We start from the raw sequence: 24,373 nt of genomic DNA on the forward strand, positions 1-24,373 counted from the left end.
CCCTGGAGTCATGAGTACCTGAGTTCAAATCCAACCTCAGACATTTAATAATTACCTAGCTGTGTGGCCTTGGGCAAGCCACTTAACCCCATTGCCTTGCAAAAACTAAAAAAAAAAATTCTTTTTTTCAACAGTCAATCACCATTTATTTCAACATTCATTTTTGTAAAAATTTCTCCTTCCTTTCCTCCCCTCCCCAAGACAAGAAGCAATCTAAAATAGGTTATACAAGCACAAACATGTTAAACATATTCCCTCATATCCCTCCTAAGGAGATTTATAAGAGCTGACAACTTCCAACATCACCAGGGATCACTGCAACCTCATTCCACTAGTAGACTAGAAGTAAGGGCCCTCCTAGCTATTCCCACGGACAAATCAAACTCATAGCATCCCATCCCTCCAGAACTGAGGGGGAGGAGAGACCTAGTTGCCAATCCTTCCCAATGGACCTAAGCTCTTTATGCCCCCATACTAACTAGCTCCATCCTCACCACCTGAGTGTGTGGCCGTGAAGACTGGGCTCAGAGCCTCTACCTTCAACAAACTCTGTCCCCTTCGGTGTAAGTTTTCTATTTATTTTTTTTAAATTGGACATGAAGTTTTATTTTCTAGGATTTACTGTAAACTTATAGGTAGAAGCTATATATAAAGATGACAGCCCTAAGTAGAGGGAGAGCAAGATATTTATATAGCAGCAAGGTGAGGGACTAGGATAGACATAACAATAATAGACAAAACCTTAAACCTCAACAGGATGGCCTCAGTTTTCTTTTAGGCAAAGTCCAGAAAAACCCATGAAGTAGGCATGGGAGTTAGGAGGATGAAGAAGGAAAGGAAAGCAAAGAAAATAAGACATAAAAGGGGAAGGAAGGGGAAAGAATTGGGAAAGGGAAATTCTTTTATTTAATAAATATTTGTCTATAGCATGTATAAAATCTTCTACTACAAGAAGCAGCTTATGCCCAGGCACTGTCTTTTTCAAAAATATTTTCTATTTTATCACTCTCTTTTCTCTAACAACTACTTTTTTTATTTTACATTTAGGGAAAGTGAAGCCCAAAGAAGTGGCCCAGGGTCAAATTAGTAGTGGATCCAAGACTTAAAGCTACATCTTCCTAGAAAGATGGGGAAGTTTCTAGGACTCTGTACCCGACTTTAGAAAAAGAAGTTCCCTCCCCTATCCAGTCCTACCCTCAAAGCTGAGCACACATAAAGACTGGGCACCTCTTTTCGGAGGTATATCTTCCAGGGCACACCCTGGTAGCTGTAGAAGGCTTCATTGCTCTGTCGATGGAGCTGTGTTTGGATGGGGTCCTCCTCTGGAACAAGTGCCCGTGGAACTGGTATGTGGAAGAACGATATAGGCGAGATTGAGGGGGGAGGATTAGGAACCCTGGGTACCACATCCTCTTCAACTCAGTCCTGTTTGCCCCCTGTACCCATTGTGTAGCCTAGATGTGTGGCCCTTGAAGGGTTGATTGTTTTTCCACCAGAGGACCTTGAATAGGCAGTGGTGGGGGGACCCAGTGACAAATAACCTGAAGTTTCTAGGCATATTTTCCTAATCTACCTCAGCTGTAGGTAGATTAAGGCAATGGTACAACACCACAAAACACCATTCCCTACCCCCAATAGTCCCTTCCTCATCACATCCCCTTCTCCCATTCAGCCAATCACTGAGATTCACATCTCATACCAGAGCCAGTGTATAATATTGGGATAAATTCTAATGTTTAGTGTGAAACAGATACCAAAGATCAACCTTGAGAAATGGGAATACACTGCTCATGTCCTGTTGGCCTCGCTCCAGCCTGATTTGGTGAATTGCACAGTCCACCATGAGGAAGTTATTATAATAAAACAAATGATGGGGCTGCTAGGTGGTGCAGTGGATAGCACCAGCCCTGCAGTCAGGAGGACCTGAGTTCAAATTTGGCTTCAGATACTTAATAATTGCCTAGCTGTGTGACCTTGGGCAAATCTCTTAATCCCATTGCCTTGTTAAAAACAACAAATGGCAAACTAGAAAGTGTGGAAGGGAGGGAAAAAGATGAAAGGGACTTTGTGAAGGGAGAATAGAGAGGGATGAGGCTCTACATGAGACTCAGGAGGGTCCCAAGTTTCATGCTTAGGTAAATGGGAGGATAAATGGTGAATTTGGTTTTTGATAGTTTTAATTTTAGACTCTGATGGGAAACCAAGGGGACACTTTCTAGAATGGTAACTAGACATGCTTCAACTGGGGAAAACACAGTTGAGTGGGGATTGGAAGGGTAGCAAAAAACCCCAATCTAACTGAAGGGGAAGTTTCTTTTTTTTTTTTTTTAATGAAGGGGAAATTCTAAAAACTAGCATTTAAATGACACTTTTAGATTTATAAAGCACTTTAAATATCATCTCATTCGATCCTTACAACCATCTTATGAAATAGTTGGCTATTATTATCCTCATTGTCCAGAGGAGAAAACTGAGACTGAGAGTTAAGTGGGTTGTCCAGGGTCATCTAACTGGTAAGTTTCTGAGATATAATCTGAATTCAGGTCTTCCTATGCCAATTTAATACTCTATCCACTCTACTATTTGGCCCTAGTCCCTGCAGGAAAAGGTAGCTGGGTGATACATTCCATAAGCCAAAAGAAGACCACAGGATATCACCATGGGGAAGAGGGTGGTGCCCTGTGACAAAGTTCCATTTACCTTGTGCTACGAAAATAGCCAACATGAAGCCAGAGTATAGGATCAGACTTCAGGTAAGATATAGAGAAAAGGCATGTGAGGAGAGAGAAGTAGAAGACCCAGGAATAAACTCCAATAAATAAATGCTCATAATTGGGGAGAGGGAAGGGGAAAGGAAGAATTAAAATCAGTGAAGAAAACAAAAATGAAGTGGTAGTCGGAGAAGGAGCAGAAGAAAAGAATAGTGTGTTGCTGAAGCTAAGGGAGTGATGATTTCAGGAAGTTGTTAGTTTCAAATGCCTGAGTTTGAGAAAGATGAGCCCTTAGACACCAGATAGGGTCCTAGAAAATGGAGTCAGGAAGACCTGAGTTCAAATCCAGCCTCGGGCACTTACTTGTTGTGTGTCCCTGGGCAAGTCACTTAACCTCAGTTTCATCCTCTGTCAAATTAGAGGTGATAATAATACTTACTTCCCCTCTCTTCCCCTTACCTGAGGAAGTCCGTAGGGTTGGCCTGGAGGCTGAAGTTAGAGGTTTGGCAGCAGGCGTTAGGCCTTGGGGTCTAGTGCTGGTCACTGGCTTCACCAAGGCCACAGTCTGTCTGGGACCTTGACTTCCCTAACCCAGAGGAGAGAATCAGGGGGATATCAAGAATGGGTGAGTGGAGCAGCAGAGGAGGGAGGAAGGGGCTGTTCTGCAAGGCCCTCCTGATTGGGGTAAAAGTCACAGACTTTGAGGCAAGGCATTTCTCCAGGCCTCCAGTCATTCTTTATTCATTCTCCAAATTTTTTTTAGGTTTTTTTTTTATTTTGCAAGGCAAATGGGGTTAAGTGGCTTGCCCAAGGCCACACAGCTAGGTAATTATTAAATGTCTGAGACTGGATTTGAACCCAGGTACTCCTGACTCCAGGGCTGGTGCTTTATCCACTGTGCCAACTAACCACCCCTGCATTCTCCAGATATTACTGGAACCCCCCTTATTCTATGTAATGCCCATGTGTTTACTCTCTGTGTGTGTCTGTGTCTGCATATAAATGCATTGTAGACTGTTTCCTTTTTTTTTTTTTTTTTTTGCAAGGCAAGGGGGTTAAGTGGCTTGCCCAAGGCCACACAGCTAGGTAATTATTAAATGTCTGAGACTGGATTTGAACCCAGGTACTCCTGACTCCAGGGCTGGTGCTTTATCCACTGTGCCAACTAACCACCCCTGCATTCTCCAAATATTACTGGAACCCCCCTTATTCTATGTAATGCCCATGTGTTTACTCTCTGTGTGTGTCTGTGTCTGCATATAAATGCATTGTAGACTGTTTTTTTTTTTTTTTTTTTTTGCAAGGCAAGGGGGTTAAGTGGCTTGCCCAAGGCCACACAGCTAGGTTATTAAGTGTCTGAGGTCAGATTTGAACACAGGTACCCCTGACTCCAGGGCCACTGCGCCACCTAGCTGCCCTGTTTTCCTTTTTTCAAAGCATTTTCACATCCATTTTTTTTTAATTTCCTAATAGCATTGTGAAGGGGTTAGAGAAGAAGCTGTTAATTGCCCCCATTTTATAGAAGAGGAAATTGAAGTCAGTCAACTCACTCTACGTGGCAAGCCAAGTGAAAACCGTGTGTGTGTGTGTGTGTGTGTCTACCACTACTTTCACCACACCCATGGAGGAGTGGAGCAAACCCAGACCTTGAATGATCACCCCACTGCATAAGGAACTTCCCAGGAGAAGGAGTTGGGGACAATGGGACAGACCACTACCAGACTGATGGGAACTGAGTGGGTCATTTGCTCCTTCAAGATCAGGAGGGCCTCCTCATGAGGATCTGATTTCTTCACAAACACCTTCCCACTTTCCTTCCTAGGCAGATGGAGGGCAGAAAAAGTTAGGGTAAATAAATGAGGGAAGAAGCCTATGAGACCTCTGGATGTATTGGGGCAAGCATGTTTCCATCACCAAGATAGCCTGGGTGTCATGAAAGTGTAGCTAATGCTTTGTACAGTGTAGGCAAATAATAAGTGCTTAATAAAGTAATTGACTTGACTTGGCGTGACCATGTCCATCGAGCCCATAAAAGGTTTCCAGGTCTTCACAGATTTTGGGATGAGGAGCCTGAGTTCTTGGACACCAATCCCACATCCTGGTTTGTAGACACTGGCTTTGAGGAAAATCACACATATGCTACACCTAGTTTTCTCCTTTCCCTTCACTCCTTTAAATTATTCATGATTAAAATTTACTTAATGTTTCCTCCTCCCAAACAGGGTTACAGGTCCTGAAGAGGACTATGCTTAAGCCAGAGGAATGAATAACAAATCATTCAATCTGAGGTAATGTTTTTGAGCAGGTAGTCACCTACTTTGCCTATGGGTAAGGGTGGCCATCTAGAACGGACTTGAAACAGGGTTCTAACCTGAGACCATCTGGAGCCCTGGGTGGCTGCTGGCACTGACGGATTATAGTCTTGATCTGTTGGGTGGGTTGAGGAAAATGCTCCGAATTGAGAGTGGAATGACGAACAAGTTCTGGAGAGGGCGAGACTGGGGGGGAGGGGCATTTTTCAGGGTGATGAGGGTATCATACAGACTGGAGCTATTTCTACCTCCCAAGGGACCCTTTGAGGTTAGGGGCAATCTCTCTCAAAGGTTAAGGCCAAGAAGGGTTGGAGGGGAGAGTGGGCAGGGGAGAAACGGGACCCCAAGAATTAGTTACTCACAGGTTCTTAAAGGAGAATGTTGGTCCTGTACCCGAATAGGGGTGGCTACTGGTTTAATAGGGGGGATGGAGCCCTTAGTCTTTGAGGGAGAGCCAGAGACTAAGGCCTTCGGCTGGAAAGTGACTCCTCCAGGGTCTCCCAGAGCTGGGGCTGCATAGATTAGCACTGGCTTGGCAGGGGGACTTCTGCTCTTGGCCTTTAGAGGGACATCTGCCCCTATTGGCTTCTGCCAAAGAGGAGGAGAGAACTGGTGAGGTCTGGCCCCATCTCTGATCCACAAAAAAAGAACAATCACTGGCAATATGGCATCTGAGCTGGAGCTGAGTCCTCCGAGGTCATGGGCCATGGGGGTAGTAAAGACAGTGCCCATGTTCCAGATGAGCAAACAGATCCAAACCACATGGTCAGCAGCCACACCAGGGCCACCAGTTGTTTTCGGTCCATTCCTCTGCTGGCCTCCCTCTCTCTTCCCTAGCCATCCCCTCTATTATTAACTGTGCCTTCTTTTACCTGTTATTTTTAGCTCTTCCTCTCTAGCCACTGCATCTTCTGCAGGTGTCCCTCCCTCCAAACCCTCTTCCAGGACTAGACTCACTTTGGAGGGGAGGGGTTGGGGGGAGGTTCCCAATGGGGCTGAGGAAGTTCCAGTGGAGGGGCCTGGATCTGTCGACTGCTGCTGCTGCTGCTGCTGCTGCTGAAGGGCCATGGCCTGAAGAGTCATCTCTCTAGCCTTAGTGGGAGAGACGAAAAAAGAAAGAATTTACTGAGGAAGAGAGGGAGAAATCCCCTTCCTTCCAGAAACCTCCTTGCTTCAGCCTTCATTTTCCTTCTGATCTACCTTCACTGACCTCTTCCATCTCCAATTAGAAAAGGGGACCAAACAGATCATCTCCTTAAGGATTTTCTTCCTCTTTTCTCTATTCAACCATTTTTGGCCAGCTCCTCACGTTAGTGAATGTGATTCTGGGTCTGGGCACTGCCTTCTTTCTCCTAAGCTCACCAGAGATGAGAGTTTTTTAGAATCTACTGTAGTAGTGGGTGTGACAAAGAGGCGCCACTCCAAATTTCATCAGAACAGATTGCAACCCATCCACACCTTCTCATTCTGTGCAATTCTTTTCCATGTTCTTCCACAATTACAAAGGATTTACCAAGTGTATGGGAGCCCTTCCTCTTTGTGGTTTAATATTTTTTTAATATCATTAGAATACCTTTGATTTGCAAAGTACTGAGATAACCCTTAAAAATTCAAAGGCAGGAAGGAAACAGCCTCTACCTTAAAAGAGGCCTCCATGTTCTGGGAGATAGAACATATACATAGATAAATGTAGAGCATCAATACCTGGGGGAATAATAGGGAAGTCTCCCATAAGAGTAGGGCATGAGAGCTGAACCTTAAAGGAAGGGAGGAATTCTAAGAGGTCAAACCTCATTGTGTACAATGACAGATAATGAAGATGGAATATCAGGTTCAGGGTGCAGTTGGTTTAACCAGACCTTTGAGTGAAAAGTAGTATTATGAAATCATTGAAAAGGTAAGTAGGAGACATATTTGGGTGGGCTTTAAATGCTAAGCTAAGGAGTTCACTAATTTTTTTTATTAGCTAGCATTTTATTCCAAAGCTAAGTTGGTCTTCTTAAACAAGGTACCTTATCTTTGTACCTTTCAGAGTCAGTTAGGTAGCACAATGAATGTAGCCCTGGGTTTGGAATCTGGACTTAGACTTAGACTTAGCTGTGTGAGCCTGGAAAAGTCCCCTAATTCTGTTTGTCTCAGTTTTCTTATTTGTCAAATGAACTGGAGAAGAAAATGGCAAACCCACTCCAGTATCTTTGCCAAGAAAACCCTAAATAAGGTCTTGAAGAGTCAGACATGACTGAAATAAATGAACAACAATAAGAGAAGGGAACAGATGCGAGGGCTGTTGTGGAGATAGGATCTGGTTGTTGGTAGATATATAGTGGAAGGAAAGAGAAAAATAGAAGGTGACTCAATCAGTGTAAATTAGAGTGATCTAAGGTTGATGGTGCCCTCAAAAAACATGGGCAAGTTTGATAGGGGGGGGTATATGTAAAGAATTTAAAAGAAAGAATTCTGTTTTAGACATGTAGAGTTGCTTATGGAACATTTTGATTAGAAATGTATAATAGGTTCTTGATGATGTGGGACTAAAACTCAGGAGAGGGTGTGAGCCCACATATGTGGAATTGGAAGTCATCTTCATGGAGATGATAAATTGAACTATAGGAAGTTGATGTGATCACCAAGAAAGAGAGTATTCAGAGAAGAAAACTCAGGACAGGACCTTGAGGAGCACCCAAGCCTAGGGGATCAAATGAGATAACATTTGCAAAATACTTAGCAAAGTATAGTAGGCTCCTAAAAATGCATTTTCTTTCCTCACACTTCCCACTCATGAAACATTTAACACACAGTGTGAGGAAAATCATCACCTAACCCCTTGCAACTTTACAATGTTTCTTCCCCATCCAGATTTAATACTACCCTCCCCTGCCCAGATAAGTTCCACCACCAGTAAGGGTGAAGGGATTTCCCCTACAGGTCCGCAAGGGGAGTATTCTGAGGCAGAAGCGGGTATACTCACCAGAAGCATGGCCTGCTTGTGGATGAAGGCTTGCTGCAGTGCCAGTGTGGAGGGATCCAGACCTGGTACTATAGAGAGGATCAGGGAATTGGGGGGTTAGGGAACAGTTGGGGACAGCTGTAGTGAGTGGCTGTTACTTGTCAGATGATAACCAATGGGGTTCAGGGGATACCAGAAACAAGGGGGGTCAAGGAAAATGAGGTAGGGAGGGAGTTATCTGGGGCTTAGGAGTGAGAATTGGTTAGATCATGGAGAACAGAGAGTAGCTGAGATTGAAATTCGTGGGTGGCTGACGCTACTTGAATGATGATGTAAATTGAAAGAAGAAAACTAGGCTCAGGGAAGAGTGCCAGGTCAAGGGACATGGAAGGAGGGAAAGATCGAAGAACTTCTTGCCATCAATCCCTCAGTCCCAACAGTCAGACTTCCTTATTCCTATTTCTGGGACTCAATTATCAATTTCTCCCAATTCCACCCTGAATAATCATGAAAGGAAAAGTGGAAGCAGAGGAAAGAATGGGAAGGGGAAGAACAAGGGTAGAAGGAAGGGAGGGAGGAGAGGTCAGTCTGTATGGTGAATAGAAGATGCCAGAGAAATTATACCAAGGCCCTATCACCTGCTCTAGAGTCCCATGTCCACCTCATGCCCTTTCTTTTTAGATCCCTAGTGCTACTAGAGCTTCATGATGTGGAGATTCAATAAGGGCTCTGACCTCTACCTTGATATGAATTCAGAGAAAAGTCTGAAGCTGACTAGACTTGGGGGTAGGAAAGGTGGAGTGAATAATTGGGAAGCACTACTAACCTGGTTCTTGTGGCATTCTAGGGGGCCCAGTTGACTCCTCATCACCTTTGGGCTGACCTCCCCCTTTCATCCTATAGGAGATAGCAGCTGATTTCTCCAGATCCTAAAAATGGAGCAAAAGAGGCATACCAGGTCAAGGGGCAGATAGAAGAGATTGATGCCCTAACCCTTTTTTTTTCAGTATCCCAACAATCTAATCTTATGATAAGATATGATAAAATATGAAATACTGTGAAAACTTTAAAGGTGTTAGAGTCTATTAGACTCTATGTATTTGTGTTATGTGTTTCTGGGTGTCCACCTGAACTACCTCTCATCTCCCTAGCCCTGTACTCCACGTCTGCCCGTTACCTCTCCCTGTAGGCCAGGGGTAGGCTCCATACCGTGTTTCCATAGGCAAGCACAGGATCAAAGAGGCTATCCAGGTAATGATCCAATCCCTTCTGTGGAGCAGCTGGCTCCCTGGAGCTGTCTGGGTCTGTTTAGAGGATGTAGGAGGCATATATAACATGGGTTCCAGTCCTTCCAGGGAAACTTCCCTACAGGAACATCACAGCAGGCTGGGACTGAGGTCTGAGAACATACTGGTCTGGGGTTGGTGCTAGCACCACCCCCTTCCCTCCAGTCCACCTGCTTGTAGGCAACATAACTCAGTGGCCTGCTTTAGGAGACCAAAAGGGTCTGACATGAACTCATTGTACAAATCACTTAACTGGAAATATGATACATTGGAAAAGACTGTGGGACTGAATTCTGAGAACCTGGGTTTGAATTCTGACTTATGTGACTTCGGACAAGTCACTTCCCTATTTTGGTCTCAGTTTCCTCATCTGTTATTTGAGAGTATCAAACTACATGATCTCTAAAGTTTTCTTTCGGTTCTAAAATCCATTGAGCTTCCCTGAGCCTCAGTTTCCTTAAATGGGAAATGGGAATAATAATCACTATATTAGATCCCTTGCAGAGGTATTACGAGAATCCATCATATATATAAGCTATGTGATATTATAATGTGAAGATCAAGACAGGAGAGGGAAGGAATCCTTTATAGGGGGTCAGGAGTGTCCAGAGGGAACCAAAGGAAGACCATGGAGTTGTGAACTGATGGCTACTAGACTCACCGTGACTAAAGTAATCGTCTGAGTTGGGAAGTTTTGTTGTTCGAATGGAGCATCTTCTGTGCTGGGGAAAGGCAGGTGTCTCCTCATCAGAGTCCCAATTATTTCCAAATACCCTGTGAGAATATAGGAAAATTGTTAGCTAGTTCTGTGTTCTCCATCTGTCCTTAGGCTTCAGGATTTGGTGCAGGACTATACCACCCAATATGTCTCACAAGAGGGTGATCTAAGATCTTTCTTCCAAAATAGACTTTAAATGGACAGGCATTCCTTTCCCATTCTCCTGTTCCCAACTTTCCCAGAGGTCACCACTTCATCCCTTAGTATTTGGAATTTCCCATAAGGGACCTGCTTTTTTTAAAGGTGATGTTAATATCCTGGAACCATTATCCCCACCTGCTCAGGATACAAGGTGGACAAAAGTCACATATACTGGTCACCCCTCCCCCACCCCCACCCCCACAGTGGTGGCAGTGGATAGAAAAAAATAACTTCAAGCAGTATGTGGGGAAGGGTCAGTTGGTGTATGATGGAAGCCAGAGGGTAAATAAACTACCTACATTCTGGTGCTGCTCCTGCCCTTCTCTGCCCCCTCAGAGGTGATGATGAAGTAGGATTTCTGCTTTGGGAAGTCCCAGAGAAGTTCCATGTCTGAGATCAGATCCAGGACATAATCATGTCCCGCCAGCTCAGCCCACTGGCTACCATTCTTCAAGGAGACTGTCCAGCCCCTCCAGCCATCGGTGAGCCCCCTAAGAATGTCAGCAGCCCAGAGTTTGGGAAAGTAGAAAAGGTCAGTGTGCTGCTGTTCATTGAACACAGGTGGCCCACAATGATAAACCTTTTAGCTGGAGGGTAGGGACTTCAGTCCTTTTATATTTATAGTGGTGCTTGATAACAGTAGGTGCTCAATAAATGCTTATTGTTAGGCTGATTTTTCTAAAGACAATGGTATGGGAAGCCATACAGTATAGTCAAAGTGCTTTGGTCTTAGTCTTGGTGTGACTTGGCTTTGACTCTTAGTGTGTCTTAGAAAAATCACAACTTCTATGATATGCAGTTTTTTTCTAGTCAGTAATACTAATTGTATTGTGATTATGAGTGTTTTGCAAATCCTTATGTATCTTCCTTCTCTTCTTTGCAGAGGCAGGGGAACTACGGGTGTGAAAAATTGCAATATACTTCAATTTGTTGTTGAGTCATTTAACTTGAGTCCGATTCTTCATGACCCTGTATTGAAATTTTCTTTCTTTCTTTTTTGTTTCTTTTTTTGTATTTGTAAGGCAATGGGGTTAAGTGACTTGCCCAAGGTCGCACAGCTAAGTAATTATTAAGTGTCTGAGGTCGGATTTGAACTCAGGTCCTCCTGACTCCAGGGCCATTGCTCTATCTGCAATCACCTAGCTGCCCCTTTTTTGTTTTTGTTTTTGTTTTTGTTTTATTTTTATTTTTGGGGGGAGGAGGGGGGATTTTCTCCATAAAGATACTGGAGTGGCTTGCCATTCCCTTCTCCAGCTCATTTTACAGATGAGGAAATGGATTAAATGACTTGCCCAAAGTCACATAGTAAGTGTCTGAGACGGAATTTGAAGTGATGAAGATGAGTCTTCCTGGTGCCAAACCCAGTACTCTATTCACTATACCGCCTATAATTAGTTTTGCTGAACTGATTTTTTTTTGTCTGATGTTGTTATAAAGGAGGACTCATTGAATGTGGGAAGAGGGAGGAAATGAAAGCATCGTAAAAGCAAAATGCAAGGTCTCCCAAAGTCTCGGAGCTATTTTAAGTTATTAAAGCTAAACGGAGACTTTTGGGACATTCTGTCTATCAATGGTTTTTTTCCTAAAAAATTCTTTCATGCACTATAGAAATGTGGGCTTTTATTTTTATCTGGCTGTATAGGGAAGTCATCAGTCAAATCAGGTTTGAAATAGATTGTCTTTTTTGTCTTCTTTTTCCATTTTTTGTTACCAAGGATGATTCACTAGGTATGGGGAAAAGGGGATTACATTCAGAAATTTTGTGTTGTAAACATAAAATACAGGGTGTCCCAAAAGACCCAATACTATTTTAAGCCTTAATATTTTAAGACTTTTGCGATACCCTGTATATCACTGGGTTCTCCCCCCAAAAAACCCATTATGAACTCTTAAAATGTGAGGTTTTATTAATATCTGGTTGTATAAGGAACTCATCAGTCAAAAGAAAATTTGAAAGAGACCTGTATAGTGGATGGAAGCAGATAGATACTGTAGGTAACCATGGATGAATACAAGAATGGCTCAGGTCTTTGAAGAATAACGATGACCTAAAGAACAGAAGAGCTGAGGCTTCCCGGGATTGTTAGCAAAGGGCTTTTAAAGCTATTTGGTGTGTGTGTGTGTGTGGGGGGGGGAGAATTCAAAGATCGACAGAAGAAAAGGATCTCTGCTAGGGATGGTTGGAACAATGAAGAGGAGGGAGGGAGAACTACTCAACTGGAACAGTGTGTCTCTTTTCCCCAACAAGGACCATGATCTCCACACTGGAGAGGATGGGAACAATAAAGGTTAATAGAGAATTGAAACCTATGCTAAGTAAGGAGCTAGTCAGGAAGTAAATAATTATCCTCAAGGAGTTCACAACACACCTAGAGACTAGCTCAATACTGAAGTAACTTGAAGGTGCAGATGTTGAATTACTTTCTAATAGAAATCTTTGAAAAATCATGGAGAATGGGAGAGGTGTTAGAGGAATGAGAAAGGGAAATATAGCTTCTCTAAAAAGGGAAAGAAGGTGGAATCTTTGAACTAAATATCATTGAGCTTACTATCAATTCTTGCCAAAATTTTCTAATTCATCATTCAAGGGATGTGAACTTAGAAAAGGAAGTGTGAAAGCCACGAGTCAACCATGATATACTGGGAAAGACCATGGAGTTTGGATTCTGAGGGCCTGGGTTTGAATCTTGACTTATTTACTACTTGTGGGACTATGGACAAGTCACTTCCCTATCTTGACTTCAGTTTTCTTATCTGTAAGTCTCAGACTACTTCCAGATTAACCTCCTCTTCTCTGTTGATGGGACTATGAAACTGGCACATCAGGGGAATGACATGGATATTTGGTACTGGATTTTATCAAAGAGTTTGATAATGTCTTTTGATATCCACCTGGACAACATGAAAAAAATGCTGATGGTAGTACAATTAGATGACTTTGGACTTGGCCAACTGTCCAGGAATATTTATCCAATGGATCAGTAACAATTTTGAGAGAGATTTCTAAGAGAGCGCAGAGGGTTTTTGTCCTTGACTCTATGATTGTTTTGTGACTTAAATGAAAGCATAGAGAAAACACTTAAAATTAGCATATGATATAAAGCCAAGAAGAATAGATAATATCCTGAATAGCAAAATTGGATCCAAAACATTTTAAATAGTCTGGAACAATGGGACAAATCTAATATGTTGAAATAATATTTATTCATACACTTTAGAAATGTGAGGTGTTTTTTTATTATCTTGCTTACAGAGAATTTGTCAGCCAGAAAGACAGACAGACAGACAGATGGATGGATAGAGAGATGAGAGTCACCTCTCCACCACAATGAGGCTTCAGAATTAGATTTTAGTGGTGTATCAACACACACACATATATAGATGTAGACATATATGAATGGGTACATATGTATGCATAAATATAAACACATGTGTATAAAGTGGAAGGATCCAAAATGACTGTGATGAATTTTGGGAAAGGCATACCAAGCCAGAAAGATTAAAGTTTTCAGAGGCCACTAGGTGATGTGGAAAGTGTGCTGGTCTCTGAAGTCTGAGTTCAAAGATTGAGTCAGGAGGACCTAACTTCAAATTCAGTCTCAGAAACTTATTAGCTCTATCATCCTGGGTAAATCACTTAACCTCCATCTGTCTTATTTTTCTCAGTTGAGGATAATAATAGCTCTTACCTCCTAGGGCTATATGAGGACCAAATAAGATAGTAATATGCATGATAAATGCTCATTCTCCTCCCATTTATAGAGAGGGACTGCTGTCTGCATTAACAGAGAGTACCTATACTGATGGAACTACATATTCTTGAAGTATAAATGTTGTCTTCACTTAAGTTTAAAAAAAATATCAGATGCATGGGTCTAGAGCAGGAGATGTATGGATTAGACCTTATGTCGTGAAAAAGATCTGGAGTGTTTAGTGGATCACAAGCTGAATATAAATCAACAATGTGAAATGACAATCCAAAAAAATGTGAATGAAACCATAGGTTCCATTTATAGAAGCAAAATGATTAGAACATAGGAGCATGAATCATTCTATACATTGCGCTGACCAGTTAGCCTTAGGAGTATTATTAGACTGTCACATTTTAGGAAGACCACTGACAGACTTGTCCAAATACCATAAAGGCAACCAGGATTGTGAAGACTCTGGAAACCAAATCATGTGACAATTGGTTGAGAAAACTGGAAATACTTAGCTTGGAAAAGAAAAGATTTAGGGCAGGAATTCTTAATCTTTTTGTGTCTTGGATTCCACTAACAATCTGGTGAAGCTTATGGACCCCAGAATAGGATTAAGAAGTAAATCAATTATACTGAAATTCAGTTATTAAGACACTAAATACTAAGAATGATAATTCTCAGATCCCAGTCTAAAAGCCCTTGACTTAGGGGGGATATTATTGCTGTCTTCAAGTCTTTGAAGACATGATGTGGAAGAGAGATTTAACTTTTATTTTTTTTTGTTAGGATCTAGGAAGCAGAACTAAGAACAAGGGAGAGAAATTTCAGAGAGGCAAATTGTAGTTTAAATGTAAGGAAATACTAATAATTTTTCAAAGTAAAATGGGCTTCTTTGGATAATAGTGAGTTCCTTATCTCTGGAAATTTTCAAGTAGAGTCTGAATGAGCATTTCTTTAGGATATTGTAGAAGTATCATACTTCAAGTAGTGGTTGAACTAAATAACTTTGAGATTTTTTCCATTTCTGAATTTTTATGACTCATACCTGTGTTTCAAGATGTCACCAGTCACATCTTCCCCTGTGCTCCATGAATGGATTGGGCAAGAAAACTGGTCTCCTGAAAAGTCAATGGATTGGTTGTTGGATTTTACTCAGAAATGAGATCTCAAATTTACAAAGTTCTATTGATCTTCTCACCTAAGGACTTTTCCAACACCTTTTCCTTTCCATTCATTCTGCCATCAGCCCATTTCATAACATCTTTATCTTTTTCTTGGGCCACTCAGCCTCCTAATTGATCTCTCTGCTTCTACCTTTCCATGATCAATTTACTCTGTTCAGTTGTTGCTGGATTTTCCCCTTAAACATGGCTTTTGATTTCCTGCTTAGATGCCTTCATTGTTGGCAGAATAAAGTCTAATTCTTCTGGTATTTGGTAGTTGGTATTTGGAGCCTAATGTTCCCTAATGACATGTCCTCAGTTTATTTCTCTAATCACATCTGTCATTCCTCTGCTACACAAACTTTTTGCTCCAACTAATCTAGTCCTTTATGTATAACATGAATCACTGTTTTCATTTTTGCTCACTCCATATGATTATCCTTCAAGACCAAAATCAAATGCTCCAAAAAGGCTTCCTTGATCACCTTTCTCTCTCACCTTCAATGTGCTACTTCCTAGACTAATCAAATTTCAATTCATCTTATCTAATGAAAGCTCTTATATTCTTAATTAACTTTTTTTTTGGATAAATCTTGTGAGTAAGAGGCCAGGAAGAGAGTCATCCTCTACACTTGTGTCCTCTATCCCATGACTTACCATAGGGTTGGTCATATAGGAAGAGATCATAATAAGACTTATTAAATAGATCTCCCTTCCCCTTCTCTTCCCAAGTCCAATCACATAGGGACTTGGAGGGTAGGGAATAATATAGGACCAGGTACTGCCTGGCTCAAATCTTTCTATGGGTCTTGGGTTTGATTTTGTGGAAAGAACACTGGGCTAGACAGATTCTAGTCTTTGTTCTGCCACTAACTGTGTGACCTTGGAAAAATCTATCTCTCTAGATCAGTTTCCTCTTCTAAAAAATGAATAGATTTTCCTAGTGACCATTGATGATACTTCATACATTCTGGAATTCTACTTATCTGTAAACTCTTATTGAATTATCTCTCATCTCTCTTCCTCCTTCCCCTTTTTCAACCACTCCCCTTCCCCAACTCACCATTGAAACAGTAGACATCTAGGGCCATGTTGGCCTTCTTCTGAGTAACTGTCCACTCAAGTAGGGTTGGAGGGAAAGTTCGGGCAGCTCCAGGACCCTTTTGGGCTTTGGCCATGGCCTGTATGAGTCTGTGTTGACACACAGCCTGGAAACCATTGTGGGCATAATCGGAGACAAACCTGGTGAGGGTCAGAGGATAAGCAAACTTTAAGGACAAAGGGTAACAGAAGAAACCTGGTACTGATGTGAAATATTTTTTTTTTAGTCAATTATATTTATTGCTTAAGACACCCAGTTCAAGTTCCACCTTCAATGTCTTCTATGATTATGATTTCCTGTATTGAGGCTAGAGCCTAATAGTAAATAAACATTTATGAAGTGCCTGCTTTGTATCAAGTACTATACACTGGGGATAAAAATGTAAACAACAAAATATTTTACCTGCTCTCAAAGAGCTTACAAACTAATGAGGGAACACAATATACAAAATGATTCAGGAAAGGGTAGAGTCACAGGGGACAACTATAGAAGCATTAAAAATTCTCTTAGCAGAACTACAAACAACCACAAAGCTCAAATAACCAGAGTGATTCTTTATAGTCCTATGCAGTATTCTGTAGCACAACATTTCATTATAGTCACAAAATAGCATAAAGAATATAGGATTCAGGGGGGAGGGGGTATTATGTTTACTCTTTTTTTTGTTTTGTTTTTATTCTTATTTTGTACAAATTTTTTTTTACATTAATAAAATATACTTGTTTACAAGTAAACAAAATACCCCTCCCCCCACGAATATAGATAGACTTGCTTGGGCAAAAAAGTAAAGGGGGGGAAAAAAATTAAAATTAAAAAAAATAATAGTAATAATTGTAGGTATGGTCAGGTGGTGCAATGGACGAAGCACCAGCCCTGGAGCCACGAGCACCCGAGTCCATATCCAGCCTCGTAAACCCAATAATCACCCAGCCATGTGACATGCAAGCCACCCGATCCCCACTGCCCTGCAAAAACCAAAAAGAAGAAAAAAAAAGACCCAAAATAAAATAAAATAGTAATAATAGTAGGGGTGGCTGGGTGGCAGACAGAGCATTGGCCCTTGAGCCAGGAGCACCTGGGTCCAAATCCGTCCCGGACACCAAAAGATCACCCTGCTATGTGGCCCCAGGCAGGACATCAAGCCCCACTTGCCCTGCACCCTCCCCCAAATAATAATAAAAAAAATGTGCTTCAGTCTTTGTTCCAACATCATCAACTCTATCCTGGGTGGATCACATTCTTTATGATAAGTCCATCACAAAAGTTACTTCCTTATTTTTCCAACGTTGCCATTGCTGATCGCAACTCCCTCCTTTCTTATTTCTCCACTACCATGTACTATATTTTCTCTCTCCTTTCACTCTGACTCTGCTGTAGGGTCGCTGAGTGGTGCAGCAGACAGATCCCTGGTCCTGGGGCCAAGAGGCCCCGAGCCCCCCTACCACCCCTTAGGCCCAGAACCCACCTGGCCCTATGGTCCTGGGCAGGCCATCCAATCCCAGCCCCTTGCAAGAAGTAAAAAAGAAAATGTGTTATATCTGACCACTCTCCCCCCATGGTCCATCCTCTCCTCCTTTAATCACATCCCCACCCCTTCCCCCTGCTCCCCCCTCCTTCTTACTCCAGTTGTCTATACCCCATTGAGTATATTTGCTGTTTCCTCTCCTAGCCATCTCTGATGAGAGCAAAGGTTCCCTCATTCCCCCTTGCCTTCCCCCTTCCATATCATTGCAATAGCTCATTGTAATAAAAAAAATCTTATTATGTGAAATATCTTGGACTATTCCCCCTCTCCTTTTTCTTTCTCCCATTCCATTTCCCCCTTTTTCCTATTGACTCCATTTTTACACCATATTTTATCTTCGAATTCAGCTTTCTCCTGTGCTTCATCTATAAAAGCTCCCTCTACCTGCTCTATTAACTGAGATGGTTCATATGAATATTATCAGTATCATTTTTCTATCCATGCAGTTCATCCTCATTAAGTCCCTCATATTTCCCCCCTCTCCTCCCATCTCCATGCTTCACCTGAGTCCTGTATCTGAAGATCAAACCTTCTGTTCAGCTCTGGCCATTCCAAAAGGAACCTTTGAAATTCCCCTGGTTCATTGAAAGTCCATCTTTTTCCCTGGAAGAGGACATTCAGCCTTGCTGGGTAGTTCATTCTTGGCTGCATTCTAAGCTCTTTTGCCTTCTGGTATATTGTATTCCAAGCCCTACAAGCTTCCAATGTAGTTGCTGTTAAGTCCTGTGTGATCCTGACTGCAGCTCCATGATATTTGAACTGTGTCCTTCTGGCTGCTTGTAATATTTTCTCTTTGACTTGGGAGTTCTGGAACTTGGCTATAATATTTCTGGGGTTTGGTTTTTTGGGATCTCTTCCTCAGGGGGATCAGTGGATTCTCTCTATTTCTATTTTGCCCTCTGCTTCTAAAATACCAGGGCAATTTTCCTGTAATAATTCTTTGAAAATGATGTCAAGGCTCTTTTCCTGATCATGACTTTCAAGTATTCCAATAATTTTCAAATTATTTTTCCTAAGTCTGTTTTTCATATCAGTTGTTTTTTTCAATGAGATATTTCACATTTTCTTCTAATTTTTCATTTTTTTGGTTTTGAAGTATTGATTCCTGATTTCTGGTAAATTCATCAATGTCTCTGAATTGTATTCTTTGTCTGAAAAATTTGTTCTCCTCAGAGAGTTTTCTTATCTCTTTTTCCATCCGGCCAATTTTGCTTTTTAAAGCATTCTTCTCCTCAATAACTTTTTGAACTGTTTTATCCATTTGACCTAAACTGGTTTTTAGCATGCTGTTTTCTTCAGCATTTTTTTGGATTTCCTTGACTAAGCTGCTGACTTCATTTTCATGTTTTTCCTGCATCTCTCTCCTTTCTTTGCCCAGTTTTTCTTCCAACTCCCTCATTTGATTTTCAAAGTCTTTTTTGAGCTCTGTCATAGCCTGAGCCCAATTTCTGTTTTTCTTGGAGTTTTTAGATGCAGGAGCTTGTGCTTCCTCATCTTCAGACTGAGTATTTTGATCCTTCTTGGGCTCATTTGCAAAATATTTCTCAATGGTCTTCCTCTTGTTTCTTTGCTTGTTCATTTTCCCAGCCTAAGCCTGTTTTTTGGGGTGCTTCCTGAGCTTTTGGGACACTCCCACAAGGGTCTCAGTGTGTGAGGTTCTGTCCTCCCTCCTGGTCTGTGAATGACCATAAGTGCCCCCCTCTGCCACGGGGCCGAGGTGGGGGGGGCTCTGTTGTTCTATGGGGGGGGCTAGACTATGATCAGGATCTGAATGTGGTCAGAGCCCCAGAGTCCTGTTCCCGGGGCAGAGGACAGAGCTCTGCAGTCTCTCTCCACTCCCCTCCCTCAGCTCAATGGGCTCATGCCCTGGGGGCTCCTGCTTACCAGCTCCGCCTGCTTCTGTTTCCGGGTCTAGGCTGCTGAAAGACCAAGTTGCTGGCTGTGTGCCCTAAAGGCACACGTGCTCACTCTGGCAGAGGTCCCCCGCTGTTTCCCCACTTTGTGCCCAGTGCTCCCCGGGGTGCAGCTCAGGAGCCGGCTCTCAGCGCCCTGGGGCTGCCTCCAGGAGGCTGAAGTTCTTTGGCTCTGGGGGCTGCCCCTCTGACCTCGGGGAGCAGAGCCTTTCTGCTCTTTTCCAGGTTACCTTGAGTAGGAGAACTGCCTCACTGGGTCCCTCTGTGGGTTCTGTCTCTCGAAAGTTTAGTTGGAGTCCTTAGTTTATGAGTTTTTATCAGAAAGCTCCTAAGACTCGATCCCTTCATGTCGCCATCTTGGCTCCGCCCCCTGATGTGAATTATTATGATAAGAAGAATGAATAGTTTCCAACTAATAAAGATGGTTATGTTCCAAAGTAATTTTTGACCTAGAAATAAGGTAGGGTTTCTAATATAGCCCTTAAAAGCTTATTTTGCCTTAAGTATATCTAAGTTCTTGGAAAATACATTTTTAGTTCTAAGGACATCATTGTGGTACTCTGGGTCAAGATGGAAGAAGGTGGGAACAATTTGCTTGTTGTTCCATATCTATATGTAGCCCATGGTTCAAATAACTATCTTACAGAAAATATAGTCAGATCAAATATAGTCAGATGAAAATTCAAACGGAATGTTGAGAAAAGCAATTTGTGTTGACTATTCAAGTAGTCAGTTGAAAATAAAAGAATTTCTCCTTAAGGAGATACAGAGAAGATGAGTGTACCTTATTAGTGATCTATGTGAATCTATAAAGAATCTGTGAAGAAGGTGAACAGGAAGGAGATGAGGAGAAACTTCTTCCTTGTGGGAATGATTTTAACTATTGTTGTCCACTAAAGACAATTTTTATGAAAATGGCAGACCATTCCAGATCTTTGCCAAGAAAACCCCAAATGGGGGTTTTAAAGAATCCAATTCAACAACAAAAATTTTGAGAGTTTGAGGTGACATGGGTTATGACATTGATTATAACCAAAAATATTGTGAAAATATTTTGTTTAATATTGGTTTCCTTTATTAATAAATTATACATATTCATTCTGTAACATATTCATTACTTATAGATAAATGAGTAATTACTATTGGTAAATGAAAGTTTTCTATTTTACTAAATTATTAATATTTAATGAGTTTGGGTGGAACCTGGAGCTATATAATGAATGGAAAAGACTGCAAGTTTATTAATGACGGAATACATTATTATACTATACCCCTAAGTCATTATAGATCTTGGGTAGATAAAACTAAATTTATAGTAATGATTCTAGTGATAGGGTGAGGTTGATTGACCTACAATTAATTGGATTTGGTCAGACACCAGATCTCATGATCTTGCTTCATTTTGTTGGAGGTAGAAAATGATGTTCTCACAATATGCTACATAAAATATAGGTGTTCTCTTTTTATATCTGCACAAAAGATTTTATTCTATCTTCCTCCACTTACATTGGGAAAGAAAAAGAAGTTTCTAGAGGAAGGGTGGAGACAAGCAGTCCTAAATTTTTTTCTTGCTCATTCCTTCATATGGGTCACTCCCAGAGTCCAAAAAAGTCATTTGGAAGTCTAGGCAGGGTTTAAGAACTGGGTCCTATGTACAGTCTTTCAGTAGCACATACAATTTGATTTATTTTAAAAGAAATTCTAGCCTTATAGGACTGAATTTCTTGCCATTAAAATATTTAATGTAGTCTGCTGTCTCTGGGACAAGGACAAATGAGAATTGAAGTCCATGAATGAAATAAAATCTATCAGATTGAACAGACAAAAATGCATGCTGGTAACCTAAGAAGTGGGTGCTGAGCTAAAGTGGCTAGAAGGAAGCCTGGGGTTCAGTTTGGGGGAGGAGCATAGTTTAGAGCAACAACAGTAACATCCCCAGACACACCAACAGGAAGACAGATAGGCAAGTATCCACAGATGGGGTGATGAGTGGCAGTGTCCACATTTCTCCTCACAGGATTTAACAAGATGAGCAGTGAGACCTCCCCATTCCCCTTAGCAACACTCAACTTGGGAGAAGGAGAGAAGTTGCAATGGGAAGTAGAAAGAGATAGTTGGAGGAATAATAAGCTTGGTAGGCAGCCTCAGTTTTATGTAAGGGAATTCAGATTGAGACCATCAGCTTCCTTTTAAGAACTGAAAAGAGCTGCAGGGAGAATTATTATAAGCCTTCTTTTTCACTTTCTCCTTCCTTTTCAGTATTAAAGGGTAGATATTTAAATCCTAAGTCTATGTTCATTCTCCTTTTTCCTCCCTTTTAAAAGTACAGTTTTCTCTAAATGGAGTGAAAAATTTTAATCTCATTTTTCCCCCCATGTATGGAACTGAGAAGAGAGAATGTGGACTGTGGGAAAGCCATGAACAAATCAAATATCCTCATTTCTGGCATAATGACCAGTCACAGTTGTTCTGGATTTTTAGATATTTTAATTTTATTTGTATTTTGTTTTTGTTGTTGTTCAGTTGTTTCAGTTATGTCTGACTCTTTGTGACCCCAATTGACAAAGATACTAGAGTGGTTTGCCATTTCCCTCTCCAGCTCATTTGACAGATGAAGAAACTGAAGCAATCAGAATTAAGTGACTTGCCCAGGGTCACACAGCCAGTAGGTATCTGAGACTGGATTTGAACACAGGTCTTCCTGACTCCAAAGGCTAACACTCTATCTACTGTGCCAACTAGCTGCTCCTCATTTATATAATAATAATAATAATAATAATAATAATGACAATTATTACTATTATTAGTTAATAATCTATATTTTAAAACTGTGCCAAGAACTCATATTTATCCAAGCTGAAGCAATCAGAATTAAGTGACTTGCCCAGGGTCACACAGCCAGTAGGTATCTGAGACTGGATTTGAACACAGGTCTTCCTGACTCCAAAGGCTAACACTCTATCTACTGTGCCAACTAGCTGCTCCTCATTTATATAATAATAATAATAATAATAATAATAATAATGACAATTATTACTATTATTAGTTAATAATCTATATTTTAAAACTGTGCCAAGAACTCATATTTATCCAAGCAAACTTTGCCTCCAAGTGCTCAGGCTAGATGTGACTTCTTGTCAATAGTCTGGGTTGCTTAGACATTGACTACTTTCCAAAAGGAGAAAAAAGAGAATATAACCAAGGGTAAGGTGATACCTAAAGTCAAGTCCCATGGATGAACACAGGTATGGTCTGGGAGGAACTGGTCTCCTATTCTCTTAAGGGAAAGAAAAATTTCTTCCTAACTCTACAGAGACACTTGGTTAAATTTATAAAAATATTTAAAATTTCCCTAGCTCACTTGCTATCCTGCTAATTGTGCCCTAGGCAGCTGTCTACCTCTTCTATCACTAGTTCTAACTCTGATCATTCCTAAATTGAGTGTGGCAACCAAAGATGAAGTGACACTGGTCTTTGCCTAGGAAAATGATTCAAAACCTTTCACATACACACACATACAAATATATACACACCATTTTTGTGCTTACCCTCCCACTTTCATAATATTTTTCATGTCAGAGAATATTCATTTATGAACTGACTGGCTAGAATTAGAATTCAACATGAGTACAAGATTGAACTCAGTGTGTGGTTGATGTTAGGGCTCAGTTTGTGGTTGACGTTAGGGCTCAGTTTGTGGTTGAAGTGAGGGACCCACATGTGGCCAGTATTAGGGCTCATTTGTGACTGGTTTATGGAACAAGTTTAAGACCCTACTGCTCTAATCAATATGAAAACAGGCTAAATAGGAAAGATTACAACCAGTTACATTTAGTAAAATGTAAGGGCTCAAGGAATTATTTACTGATCAATTGCCCTTCTGATATATTCAACCTGTATCCATGTACCCAGGGGTTGAGCAATGCCCTATGCTAGTTGGGTCCCTAGATAGCAATCAATAGGAGGATGTGCTTCTGTGTAAGAACCTAATTTGTGCTTCATGGGAAGCTGTGTGTAGGTTCTATTGATTGACTTCTTGGACCCCTACTTACTTGAGCAGATACTTGTCCAGCCGAGGTGAGGGTGAGAAACCACTGAGACAGGAGGCCAAAAGGAGCCAGCCTCGTTCCTTGTTGCTGATGTTGGGATTCCGCCACACCTGATTGGCCAGCTGGACCAGAATCTCATCCCTTAGTTCAGCCTTTGCCAGTCCCTTCTGGACAATATAATTCCCAAATAGGTTGTCCTGAGCTCCGTGGAGATGGGGGTCACCCATGAAGCGCAGAATCTATAATCATTGTAAAATCAGACACAGAGAAGTCTTCCATCATACCAGTAAAAATAAATGCCTTCCTAGACTCTTCTACTGGCAGAGAAGTCCCTAATGGCAGCATCACCCTGTCTTAGCTTATGTCAAATAATTACACTATTCATTCCAACCTACCTTTGATGAGAGCTTCCCTTCCTTGCTCAAGAGCTCCCTGTGGCCAGTTCCCCATTGCCTATAGGATGATGTTCATATTCCTTATTATGGCTTTTGAGACCCTACCTTTCATAGCCTCATAGATGTAAAAGATAAAAAGAAGTAAAACATAAAAAAGGGACTTCCTTGAAAGAGGCTATTCTTTCTGGTCTTATTTTTCACTGCTCCCTCCCATACGGATCTTGTATTTCACTTTTTTCCAGTGCTGTTTCTCCTACCTGCGGCATGCTCCCTCCTAATTACAGTCATCCACATTTATCAGGTTTTTATTATTCTTCCCCTCCCAGAGTGATGTTTTTTGTTTTTGATTT

At 41.3% G+C, this 24,373-nt stretch overlaps 1 protein-coding gene across 1 annotated transcript in view; it reads right to left on the bottom strand.

Annotated features, from left to right (window-relative positions):
* Positions 1–24,373, bottom strand: part of MYO15A (myosin XVA) — a 125,974-nt gene that overhangs the window by 38,521 nt on the left and 63,080 nt on the right. The window contains exons 28-41 of the mRNA XM_074201942.1: positions 23,632–23,867; positions 16,103–16,281; positions 14,922–14,994; positions 10,475–10,666; positions 9,873–10,030; positions 9,180–9,268; positions 8,797–8,899; positions 7,992–8,059; positions 5,981–6,115; positions 5,386–5,611; positions 5,083–5,209; positions 4,424–4,529; positions 3,222–3,297; positions 1,228–1,349 (exon numbers count right to left, since the gene is read on the bottom strand). Of these exons, the coding sequence (XP_074058043.1) occupies positions 1,228–1,349; positions 3,222–3,297; positions 4,424–4,529; positions 5,083–5,209; positions 5,386–5,611; positions 5,981–6,115; positions 7,992–8,059; positions 8,797–8,899; positions 9,180–9,268; positions 9,873–10,030; positions 10,475–10,666; positions 14,922–14,994; positions 16,103–16,281; positions 23,632–23,867 (1,890 nt within the window). The remainder of the gene's footprint in view (positions 1–1,227; positions 1,350–3,221; positions 3,298–4,423; positions 4,530–5,082; positions 5,210–5,385; positions 5,612–5,980; positions 6,116–7,991; positions 8,060–8,796; positions 8,900–9,179; positions 9,269–9,872; positions 10,031–10,474; positions 10,667–14,921; positions 14,995–16,102; positions 16,282–23,631; positions 23,868–24,373) is intronic.

The sequence above is a fragment of the Macrotis lagotis genome, chromosome X, assembly GCF_037893015.1.
Source record: "Macrotis lagotis isolate mMagLag1 chromosome X, bilby.v1.9.chrom.fasta, whole genome shotgun sequence".
NCBI classification, from domain to species: domain Eukaryota; kingdom Metazoa; phylum Chordata; class Mammalia; order Peramelemorphia; family Peramelidae; genus Macrotis; species Macrotis lagotis.